Source organism: Rhinolophus sinicus, linkage group LG14 (genome assembly GCF_036562045.2).
Source record: "Rhinolophus sinicus isolate RSC01 linkage group LG14, ASM3656204v1, whole genome shotgun sequence".
Taxonomy (NCBI): Eukaryota; Metazoa; Chordata; class Mammalia; order Chiroptera; family Rhinolophidae; genus Rhinolophus; species Rhinolophus sinicus.
The window spans coordinates 43,972,821-43,986,010 of record NC_133763.1 but is presented as its reverse complement, the minus strand read 5'-3'; the positions used below and the strand labels follow the sequence as shown (position 1 = coordinate 43,986,010).

The window sequence follows — 13,190 nt, the reverse complement described above, 5'->3', positions numbered from 1 at the left end:
CTCTGAATAGGTAGAGTTTTTACATAGTAGTTCTAACTACACTATGTCTTTTTCCTTGAATAGTATTATTGGAAGCAAATTATTATAAATGTTTGTTGAGTACTTTTTACCATTGTGCTGAGAGCTTTCACAGACATAATTTAACTTAATCTCTGCCAGAAAAGTACCATTTTTCGATTCTGAGAAGAGAAAACTGAGGTTAAAGAAGTTGCTACCAGTTCAAAGATGCATAGCTAGTAAATAGTAGAATCAAAATTCAAATTCAGTTCTTCCAACTACATGTCCTCGTGTTTCTACTACTATAATATATCTGTTGAATTTGTACTATGAATTGTTCTTTAGATATTTTTTGTAATTCTTACCTAAATTGAAAATTATTATTGCAGATATAAGCCTCCCAAAGTCAGCAGCAATCTGTTATACAGCAGCACTATTGAAGACGAGGACTGTTTCAGATAAGTAAGTAGTTATGAGAAATAAAATAATTTGGAAAGGCTGCCGACCTCAATATTATATTTTCTACCCACTGACTTTAAACAATGCTCGTTTTCCTTCCTACCTCCTTTTGAATAACCCTTGATGTTATGGGGCTTTGAGGTTTCTTGCTATGTGTAGTGGAAGAGCAAGGTTTTTAGAGCTCAGTAAACTTAGGTTCAAATTCAGGCCCCCCCCATACCAGCTGTGGAACTCTGGGCAAATCAGTCAGTTTGAGTCTCTTCTTCATCTGTAAAATGAGAACAATAATACTGTAGGGTGGTTGTGTGAGGATTGTGTGTATTAAATGCCTAAAGCAATGCTGGAAAGGAAGTATATACAGTACATAGCAGCTGTGATGATAATAATAAGGTGTGTGGTAGGGAAATCGGTTTCATGTTATCTGTTCTGAGATTATAATTCTGAGTTATTTTGTATTCCCTGTATTTTGGGCTGCCCTTAACGAATGTCTCTTTGTTCCACAGGTAAGATACTCAGAAATCAACCAAATGGCGACCATTTTCTTTCACCTTAGATTACTATGCCTTGATAGGAATTAGAATGGACTATTCAGTCTGTTTCCTTTCAGTGAAAATTTGATAAGAATGTCCTTCTAGTTTATGAGATTCGCTGGATGTCCCTGTGTAGCCTTCCCTGTTTTATTATCTTTCCCAATGTGTGCCTTCAGTGGACTTTTCCTGAAGGCTTTCTTTACCTAAATTTGAAGATGTCTTTGGCCATCACCAGAAACCTCTGATCAGGAGGCTAGATTATTATCTAAATCCAAATATATTTTTTTATATTTATTTCATTTTGTGGTTTTCTTGCAGATTCTCTCCAGAAACAGCCTCCAGAAGAGGGTTAAGCACAGCAGAGATTAATGCTGTGGAAGCAATACATAGAGCTGTGGAATTTAATCCTCATGTTCCAAAAGTGAGACACTTTATGATAAAAATACTACTTCTATTTAAGTTTATCAAATTGATGACCGTGCATAGACCAAACTTTGGGTCTACATAATTTGAGTCAGAATTGTTGTAGTCCTCTATGTTTTCATGTTTGTTATTCGCCTTAAAGGAGATGTTAAAAGGCATTTAGAAAGGTAGCTGGGACCAGTAGTTCATTATAGGCTTTGTAATTGCTGTCAAATAAAATTTGAAATGTGTTCACTTAGCTTTTCCTTCTACTATAGTTATAAAGAAGAAATAAAATGGCTTGGTCTTAATAAAAGATCATTTATATTTCAGATCATTAAATTAAATTTCCTGTTACTGTGAAAGCTTTTTACATCTAGACAGATGCCTGGGTTTTGAACTTGGGCTGGGTAGACAAAGACTGAAGATAAATAGATTAAAATAATCTATGATAGGAAACAGATGTGGAAGTTCCCAGAAAAACTGCTGAGTTGATGTTTATTTAGTTCCAGATGGAACTGTACCCATCTTGTTTGTCTTTATATTGTGCACCTTGCAGACATACAGATTATTGGTTAATCTGTGTGTTGTCACCCAAGATTAAAGTTTGGGTTTTGAAAACAATGCTCCCTGTGAAGAAGTATAGAATATTCAAGAATAAATGCCTTTACTACAAGATGTAATTATAACTATTGATTCCAGTATAATGTGTGTTAATGGCATTTAGAAGCTAGTAAACATTAAAGAGATTAATCTCTAAAAGATAATCTCCAAGAAATGGGAATTATAAATCTGTTAGAGTAAGTAAAGATAGAGTCAAGAAAATTACTGAGATCTAAGAATGAGCGTAAACAAATATTTATGCCATTCCCTTATTAAGTGACACTGATCCCATAAATTTAAATAAAAATTTTATTATGAATTATACTACATATGCAGCAAAGCATAAAAACCAGAAATGTGCATCTTAATGATTTATTATAATGCAAATGAGTAGAAACTACCACTTAGGTCAAGAAACAACATTGCCAGCCCCCCCAAAAGCCCACCTTACTGCTCTTACCCAATTACTACTTCTTTCCTCTTGCCTAGAGGTAATCATTATTCTGACATTATGTTCACTTCCTTCTTATATTTTTGGTCTATACTTTTTCTTTGTGGGTGGTTTTATATAAAAGTGGTCTCTCTATTTTTGACCCCCTCTGGAATAATTTGTGTAAAATTAATTTTTTTTCTGCCTTGAACGACTAGTAGAATTTGCTGATAAAGCCATCTGATTCTGGAGTTTTTCTTGTGAGAAGGATTTTTGTTACAAATTTTTTCTTTAGTTTAATAGTTTAATTACAAATTCAATTTCTTTAACCATTCCCTAACTATTCAAATTTCTTATTTATTCTTGTGTTGGCTTTGGTAAGTTGTATTTTTCTAGGAATTTATCTCATCAAAACTTTCAAATCTATTGGCATAAAGATTTCATAAAATCCTTTTATTACCTTGTCAATATTTGCGGGATCAGTTATAACATCCACTTTTTAATTGCTAATACTACTTTTTTTCCCCTTTGATCAGATTCCCCAGGTATCTATCAATTTTATTAGTTGCAAAGAACCAAGCTCTGGCTTTGTTGATCCTTTCTGTTTGTTTTCTGGTTCATTCATTTCTGTGGTTTATGGCCTTCCGTCAACTTTCTTTGGCCCTATTTTGTTATTTTTTAATTTTCTGTATCTTTTTACTTAACTCATTAATTTTCAGCATTTCTCTTTCTAATGTATCTAAGTCTATAAACCTCTCTCTAAGCACAATTTTAACTGTAACTATAACAATACTTTTTATATAATTCAGTTTAAAATATTTTCTCATTTCCATTATATTTCTTCTTTGATTTAGAGGTATATTTAGAGGTATATTTATTCTATTTAGAGGTATATTTCTTAATTTCCAGACATATGAAGATTATCTTTTGATCAGCGACTTCTAGCATAATTGCATTGTGGTTTGAGAACATATTCTGTGTGTGATTTCACTCCTTTGAAACATTTTTCAATTCTTGAGTTTCTATTTATTTTTCACATCTCCTGTGTTATTTATAGTTTCTAATTCTCTGCCAAAATTTTAAATATAGTCTTTTCTCTTTTTAAATAATTTAAAGTAGTTATTTTAAAGTCTTTCCCTGGTAATCCTAAAATCTGAACTTTTGTGTATCTGCTTCTATTGTCTGTTTTTTTCTGCTGTGTCATGTTCATATCGTCTTGTGTTTTCTTATGCTACATTTCCTTTAACTATGTGCCAGGTATTTTATTTGAAAAATTGTAGAAATAGCTCGAAACCTCAAATAATAATACCTTCTTTCAGAGAGGATTTTCTTTGCTCTTGGAGGCCTAGAGAGACCATTAGCAGGATGGGGTCACCTCAGTGTTGTTTCAGGGATTGATGTTCTTTGGTCTGTCCAGATGCCTTGAAACTGGGCTGTGGTCCATGGAAGTTCTGGTTTATTTCTGGTTGACCTTTATTCCTAGGAGACAATTCCATTTCAGAGTCCCAATCCAATCCTGAGGGGTTTGCCTGGGCTCTCACTCTTGACAGGCCTTGAACTCTGACCTTTGTTACCCTCACCTATGAAATTGGCAGAAAGGCTGAATAGCCTCTTGGCCATCTTGTCTTGAATTGGCAAATATCGCTATAGTAAAAGAAGCCCCAAATGTGGCTTACCTCTCTGATTTCTGCCTCCTTTGGACTGTGGCCTGGTAATTCCCTACCCTTTGTTAATTCTCTGATGTATTTAATGAGATTTAAAAAATATTTTGTTCTTTCTAGTTGTCTGGGAGGGCTGATAATTACACAGTCTTCCATTGTTGGAAGCAAAGGTCTGAAAATATGTTTATATGAAATGCTCTGCTCTTTCATGCTTCCTAGTGGTTAACAGAATGGATTCTGAAACTAGACCACCTAGGTTTGGGTTTCCTAGCTGTACGGCTTCACTGTTTCCTAGTTGTATGACCTTGGACAAGTTACTTCTCTAGACTTGTGTAAAATGGGGATAATATTCCCTACCTCTTAGAGTTGTTGTTAAGATTAAATGAGTCCGTCTCTCCTTTTTTTTTTTTTTTTTTAACAGGACTTTATTGGGGAACAGTATGTACTTCCAGGACTTTTTTCCAAGTCAAGTTGTTGTCCTTTCAATCTTAGTTGTGGAGGGTACAGCTCAGCTCCAGGTCCAGTTGCTGTTGTTAGTTGCAGGGGGCACAGCCCACCATCCCTTGCGGGAGTTGAACCGGCAACCTTGTGGTTGAGAGGATGCGCTCCAACCAACTGAGCCATCTGGGAGCTCAGCGGCAGCTCAGCTCAAGGTGCCGTGTTCAATCTTAGTTGCAGGGGCAGAGCCCACCATCCCTTGCGGGACTCGAGGAGTTGAACCGGCAACCTTGTGGTTGAGAGCCCACTGGCCCATGTGGGAATCGAACCAGCAGCCTTCGGAGTTAGGAGCATGGAGCTCCAACCGCCTGAGCCACCAGGCCAGCCCCTAAAAATTTTTTTTAATTCCCACTCAAAATACCAAAATATGGACTATCCGTTTCCTAGAGTTGTCGACTTCTTTTCTGCCGCAGAAACTCTCATGCAAAAATGTATTCTCAGCAGTAACAATTCTGATCATGTGAGTTGTGCATTGATTTTCAAAACTACTGCTGGAAATACATGGATACGGGAAGGGTAGTGGAAATCTCAAGCATTGCCCTAATTGCAGAATTAAATTATTGGGTAGGTAATATAGATTAGTCTCCAGATTGAATCTGCTCTAGATAATCAGTGATGTTTTTAGGGATACTTTTTTCAAAGCATACACACACATATACACTGAAATACTTTGAAACAATTCTGAGAGAAATGAAAGAAGGCCTAAATAAATGTAAGATATATAGCATGTTTATGAATTGGAAGACTTAGTATTGTTAAGATCACAATTCTCCCCTAATTGACCTATAGATTCAATGCAATTCCTATTAAAATCCTAGCAGGTTTACTTGTAAACATTGACAAGCTCATCCTAAAATTTATATGGAAATGCAAAGGACCTAGAATAGCCAAAACAATTTTGAGAAAGAATAACAAAGTTGGAGGATATACACTACCCAGTTTCAAGACATTTTTAAAGCTTTTTTTTCCAAGACATTTTTTATAGTAATTGAGATAGCATAATAATGGCAAAACACTGAAGTGTATAGATCAGTGGGAGACAATAGAGAGTCCTGAAACAAAGTCATATAATTATGGTCAGTTGATTTTCAACAAGAGTTCCAAGGCAATTCAATGGGGAAAGAGTAGTCTTTTCAACAAATAGTGCTGAAACAATCAGGTGTCTATATGGGGGGGGAGGAAGAATCTAGACTTCTTTCCCCATACCTTATACAAAAAAGTGAACTCAAAATGGATCATAGATCTAAATGTAAGAGTTAAAATTATAAAACTTCTAGATGGAAAACAGAAAATCTTTGTGGCCTTGAGGTAGGCAAAAATGTCTTCAAAAACACGATCCACAGTGAAAAAAATTGATAAATTTGACTTCTTAAAACATCTGCTCTTCAAAAGACATCATTAAAAAAATGGAAAGATAAACCAAAGACTGGGAGAAAATATTTGCAAGTTATATGAGGTCGGACAATTAAGTTCACAGACTCATCCTAGACAAAGTGCTACATACCTTCACCTTTGAAATACTCCCCTTTGGAAGCTATGTACTGACACCAGCATCTAAAGCATTGTTGGAACTCTATTTCTGGAATGGCCATCAGAGCTGTCGTCATATTACTCTTGATGTCCTGAATGTCATCAAAATGTCTTCCTTTTAGTATTTCCTTTAGCTTTGGGTAAAGACAGAAGTCATTGGGGGCCAGATTAGGTGATTAGGGAGGGTGTTCCAATACAGTTATTTGTATACTAGCTAAAAACTCCCTCACACACAGTGCCGTGTGAGCTGGTGCATTGTCGTGATGCAAGAGCCATGAATTGTTGGCGAAATGTTCAGGTCATCTAACTTTTTCACGCAGCCTTTTCAGAACTTCCAAATAGTAAACTTGGTTAACTGTCTGGTTGGTACAAATTCATAATGAATAATCCCTCTGATATCAAAAAAGTTTGGCAACATTGTTGCAACAAGTTCATGAACTTGTCAGACCTCCTATATCTGTTAAAGAACTTGTATCCAGAATTATAAAGAATTCTTCCACCTCAATAATAAGAGGACAAACAATTCAAAACAAGGGCAAAGGATATGGATAGTCACTTCACCAAAGAAAATACATGAATAGCTAACAAGCATGTGATACAATACTCAGCATCATTGATAAATACAAATTAAAACCACAATATGATACTGCTTTATACCCACTAGAATGGCTATACTCACAAAGACTGACAGTCCCAACTGTTGACAAGAATGTGGAGAAACTGCATACATTGTTGTCGTGCATGTAAAATAGTATAGCTAATTGGAAAAACAGTTTTGCAGTTAAGCATATATACTTACCATGTGACCCATCAATTCCATTTCTAGGTATCTACACAAGAGCAATGAAAAGTTAAGTGTTCTTACAAAGACAGGTATGCAAGTATTCATAGCAGTATTCACAATAGACAAAAACTTGAAACAATCCAAAGACAGGGGAATGAATAAATTGGTCCATATATGGAACACTTCTAAGTATTAAAAAGGAACAAACTATAAATACATGCAACGAGTGGGGATTGACTGCAAACAGGCAGAAGGGAATTATTTGTGGTGATGGTTGCACAGCTGTATAAATTTACTAAAAATCATTGCACTATATATTAACAGTGGTAAATTTTGTGATATGTAAATATACTTCAATACTGTTAAATATATATAATTAGATATAAATACATATATAAAAAGTATATCATGTAAAAGTATAAAAGTGTTAAAGTATATATACTTTAACATTTTTAAATCATTTTTATTTATAGGTAGAAATATACCTGTTTTCCCGTATATGTCAAAGCCAGTTGACAATTCAACTCTCTTAAAATGTCCAGCTAAGTAGGATGGTGTTATAACCTTACATTATTGTTTGTGGATAGAGACTTTTACTGGATGTTGTCAAACAGGATAATTATTAATGTTTTTTGGTGAAATTTTAAGCTCCAACAGCTTGGATAATATCCCACTTAAATAACATTAGTGTTATACGAACTGGGAGAGTTCTGGAATTTGTGGCTGTCTGCTTTTGCTAGGGTTTTACAAGTGAAGTATGTACAGATTCATTCTCTCTCCCCCGCCCCCTCCTTTCCTCCTTCTCAATCTCTATCTCATGTTATGGTCTCTATTCCTGACTCTGAGAATAGCAAACATAAAGGGCTTTAGGGGTTTTCTTCCTCCAACTTTAACTGTGGGTGGTGATAACTTATTGAAGCTAATGAACAGTGACATTTAAATATATATCTATATTTTAGATCTTCTTTTAATCTTACAAATTTGTTATACAAATTTGTCAAATGTTGTGTGAATCTTACCAGTAAAATGACAAAGCATAAAGCTGTTTTAGTAGGAAACATTTTTTGGCAGTTTTCCACATAACTATAACAGAAATGGCTGTAGGTCTAGAGCTGTGCAATTTGTTAAAGCTGGAAACTATTAGAAGTGCAATAGAGAAAGATCACATAAATCTCTTCAGGCTATGAGTTTGCTTTAGATATTTCATTAATATTGATTTACAGATTTTTTTAATCTACTGAATGAATTTCAGTGTACAGTAACCATGACGGTAATAGTTAAAAATTAGAACAGCATGTTTTCATGGTATTTGACCTTTTCTTCATTACCTACCTATGGCTTTGGTTCAACAAACAAGTTTTTTAGTCACCAAACAAGAAAATGATTGTGTATCTTTCAGCTACTATAAAAATTGTCAGATTTTTTTTTTAACTTTTATTTATTTAAATGTGTTTTTCCAGGACCCATCAGCTTTAAGTCAAGTGGTTGTTTCAATCTAGTTGTGGAGGGCGCAGCTCACAGTGGCCCATGTGGGGATTGAACCTGCAACCTGTTGTTAAAAGCACCGTGCTCTAACCAACTGAGCTAACCGGCCGCCCCAGATTTTTTATTTTATAGGAAAAAATGTTTCATACCTTCTAAATATTCCACAGCATCCTGTTTCAGCCATCCTACTGTCTCATATTTTGTATTATCCAACCATCAAGGAGTTGTTTTCTTGTTAATTGAGATAATTCACATAGCATAAAATTCATCCTTTTAGAGAACACATTTCAGTGGTTTTTAGCATATTCATAAGGTTGTACAATCATCAGCACTATCTAATTCTAGAACATTTTCATTACCCCCAGAAGAAGCCCTGTACCAATTAGCAGTCACTCTCCATTCTTTTCTCCTCCAATCCCTGATACCACTGATATACTTTCTGTCTCTATGAATTTGGAATCATAATATGTGGCTTTTTGTGTCTGACTTCTTCCACTTAATGGAGCATGTTTCAGTACCTCATTTCTTCTTTATGTCTGAGTAATATTCCATTGCAGGGGTATTACCACATTTTGTTTATCCAGTTGTCAGTGGATAGGCATTTGGGTTGGTTCCACTATTTGGTTATTATGCATGATGCTGCTGTGAGTATACATGTGTAAGTGTCTGTGTGAGCACCTGGTTTCACTTCTCTGCGTATATACCTAGGAGCAAAATGGATGGATCATGTATAACTCTATGTTTCACTTTTTGAGAGACTACCAAACTGTTTTCCAAAGTGGCTGTGTTATTTTGCATTCCCACCAGCAGTGTGTGAGGGCTCCGATTGGTGCCTTCTTCCCAGCGCTTGTTGTGGTCTGTCTTTTGATTATAGTTATCCTATGGGGTGTGACGTGGTATCTCATTTTGGTTTTGGTTTGCGTTTCCTTGATGACTAATGATGTCGCACATCTTTTAATGTGCGTATTGGCCATTTGTATATCTTCTTTGGATAAATGTCGATTCAGGTCCTTTGCACATTTTTAAGTTTGTCTTTCATTCTAGAAGATATTCTATTACATTATTATTACATGACCATATCTTGATTAATATGGTCAAAAACCATTGTGAATCTCCCTAGTTGAAAATACCATTATAACATATAATTTCATCCATAAATTATAAACATGAGGATGGGTCATGAGCCTTGCTGAGATTAGGTAAGTTACTTACATGTGTGCACAAGCCTCAGAGCACATGATTCATATTTGTGCCTTGGCATAATTATGGCTTTATAAATCATGGGTGTTTAGAGATACCACTGACTGAAACTGAAAATATTAAATCCATGAAGTCAGTGATCTACTATAGATGTACTTGTTCTTAGTATGACAATTTACACATCAGTTAGAATACTATTGTCCAGCTTTAATTTAGAATCTAGCAATAGCTTGCTGCAGTATTTCAATGAAGGTTTTTTTTTTTTAATAAGCAACTACTACCAAATTCTTCTAAATTTTATTATTTCTATATTTAAATTTGAAAAAATTACCTTAAAAACAAAATCACAGAATAAAAAGTCCAGAAATATATCCACATATATACTGTCAATTGATTTTTTACTAAAACACCTTCGCAATTCAGTGGGGAAAGGAATCTTTTCAACAAATGGTGCTGGAACATTTGGATGTCTGAATGGGGAGAAAATTATGAATTTTTCTTACGGCATATATAAACATTAATTTGAGATGGATCATTGGCCTGAATGTAAAAACCAGAACTATACAACATCTAGAAGAAAACATCTAAGAATATCTTTGAAACTTGGGGTAGGCAAAGATTTCCCAGGGCATAAAAGGCACTTAACTAGAAGAGAAAAAATATTACAAATTGGCCTTTTCAAAAATTTAAAATTCTGCTCATTGAAGCATTGTTAAGAAAATTAAAAGGCAATCCACTGACGGGAAAAAAATGTACAATTTGTTTGTTTGGCAACGGGCTCATATCTAGAATATATAAATATAAAAAGGCAACTTAATGTGAAAAATAGTCAAACGTCTTAAACGGGAGGCTTAAACATAAAAGAAGATGTCAGAATATCCAATAAACACATAAAGAGGTGCTCAGCATCGTTAGTTATCAGGGAAATGCAGTATCAAATTATAACAAAGTACCATTTCACACCTACCAGAATGGCCATACAGTCATGCTCCACTTACGATGGGGATATGTTCTGAGAAATGCATTATTAGGCATTTTCATTGTTGTGCAAATACCACAATGCACTTACACACCCCTAGATGGTACAGCCTCCTGCACACCCAGGCTGTAGGGTACAGCCCATTGCTCCTAGATTACAAACCTTACAGCATGTTACTGCACTGAGTACTGTAACACAACGGTAAGTATTTGTGTATCTAAACATATCTGAACATAGAAAAGGGACAGTAAAGATACGGTATAAAGATAGACAGTGGTACACCTGTGCAGGGCACTTACCATGAACGGAGCTGGCAGGACCGGAAGTTGCTCTGGGCGAGTCAGTGAGGAGGGGTAAGTGGATGTGAAAAACATGACTGCATGCTCCTGCAGACTTTATAAACACGTACCCTTGGCTACACTGAATTTATAAAACAACACGAGATTAAGTGAAGCACAAGAGAAATGATGCTGTCGAGAGACGTGGTAAACAGGCGGTGTGTGAGGCGGCTGGTGTAACAGCAGTAACACAGCGTAGTGTTTTACAGCAAGCTTTTCTTTTTATAAGTAGAAAGAGTACACTCTAAAATAATGATAAAGAGTACAGTGTAGTAAATACATAAACCAGTAACATAGTTGTTTATTATATAATTGTATGTGTTATAATACAACTGGCAGTAGGTGTGTTTACACCAGCATCACCACAGACACCTGAGGAATTGGTTGTGCCCACGAGGTCCCTAGGCGATGGGAATTTTTCAGCTCCATTATAATCTTATGGGACCACTGCCATATATGTAGTCTGTGGTTGACGCAAACATTGTTATGCTGCGTATGACTGTAATTAAAAAGACTGCTCAAGTGTTGGTAAGACTGTGAAGCAGTTACAACTCCCACACGTACTTAGCTGCTAAGAGTATAAAATGGTACAACCACTCTGGAAAACTGTTTGGTAATTTCTTATAAAGTTAAACATATACCTCACCCCAGCAATTCTACTCCTGCCCAAGAGAAACGAAACCATATGTACCCCAGAAGACTTGGATGTGAATGTTCACAGAAGCTTTATCCAGAATAACCCCAAACTGGAAATAACCCAAATGTGTGTTAATCATAGACACGTTGCCACGTATTTATTCAGTGGGCTACTATCAGGAATAAAAGGAAGGAACTACTGATACGAACACAACATGGGTGAGTCTCAAAAGCAGAGTGCTGTACAAAAGACTGCATACTGAGTGGTTCCATTTATGACTTTTGAGAAAAGGCAAAGTGATCTGAGGTGGTAGAAATTAGAACAGTAGTTGCCTCGGGGGGCAGGCTAAGAGACGAACTGGAAAAAACTTTCTTAGGTGATGGAAGTGTCCTATGTCTTGATTTGGGTATTGCTTGTCTACATTTGTCAAAACTCATTGAGTTGCATACGTAAGATTTGTGCACTTGACTTTTTAATTACACCTCTGCAAAGAAAACTCTGACTCAGCATGGAAAGCTCTGTCAGAGTATCAGACCTTCTGATTAAATGAGATGATATATGCGAAATGCTTAACACAGTGTCTGAGTGTCAGGCCACAGTCTTGATTATCCTGCAGTTGTTGCTTTATTATATTTCTGTTACCATTTTCTCTTCCTGTTTATGCTGTTCCAGTATGTACTCTTTCCTTGTGAATATTGTTTTACTGCTTAGAACCATAGAATCCACATCCTTTGTTGAGATGAGGTGAAAGTGAAGGTGTTGAAACAATTAGGAATTAACTAATTTGAATTAATATATTGAGGACAATTTATTTGGGCCTTTATTGAAGAAGCTCTTGGGGGAAGAATAAAGTAGAACATTTAAAAACAAAACAATAACAAAATCTTGTTTAGTAAGTCTCTACAACTTGAGTACATGTTTAGAAATATGCTATCTGTAGCTTTTAAAAATTATCATTTCTTGTTTTAAAATAAATTGTTTTTAGTATTGTGCTGCCAAGAAAGCAGACTGTGCCTGGAGGCTTTTACAAGTGCAATGGGAATTTTAAAAGTGAATTGAGATAGACAAGGTAAAACCGTCTGGTTGATCAGAAATGGAAGCCTGTAGGATGGTATGAGTCTCATCCACCACAGAAGATACTAGACTAGCTCCTTAGCAGTGGGCTTCCGTTTCATTGGCCAAACTACTTACGTTATAGCAGCATACGTGAAAGGTAAGAGGGAAACTGGCACTCTGTTGAGATTCTGAGTGGCATAGCAGGAATAAAAGGAGAAACGGGGAAGGGATGCTAAAGTCTAAGACCCAAATTTAGGACACAGTGAGTGAGGCCTTTGCTTTTCCTTATGTTGGACTGTCACCTAGGTGGGAGAGCTGAGCTATGAAATGCTGCTCTGTAGGATTATATGGAAAGGAGTTTTTATATGGCAAATGCCCTTTCTAGCCTCCCTTCCCTCTCCTTTCAACATAAGATCACTTGCCCTTTGCTCCTGACTGTTAGGTGCTATTATGTTTTCTTTCAGTTTATTCATATATTAATTCTGTTTCCTTCCTATCTGGGAACCATCTTTAGTCTTCCCCCTAATACACATCTATGTGGACTCTTTGCATTTGGCCTGCCTGTCCAGTCTCATAGAATGTGCACTGAGAAAACTAATTG

General features: G+C 35.9%; 1 protein-coding gene across 3 annotated transcripts in view; it reads left to right on the top strand.

Annotated features, from left to right (window-relative positions):
* The window catches only part of ST7L (suppression of tumorigenicity 7 like), a 120,299-nt gene that overhangs the window by 32,642 nt on the left and 74,467 nt on the right, over nt 1-13,190 (top strand). For all 3 annotated transcript variants that reach the window (XM_019730417.2, XM_019730418.2, XM_019730415.2), the window contains exons 10-11: nt 387-459; nt 1,305-1,407. In XM_019730417.2, coding sequence (XP_019585976.2) covers nt 387-459; nt 1,305-1,407 — 176 coding nt within the window. The remainder of the gene's footprint in view (nt 1-386; nt 460-1,304; nt 1,408-13,190) is intronic.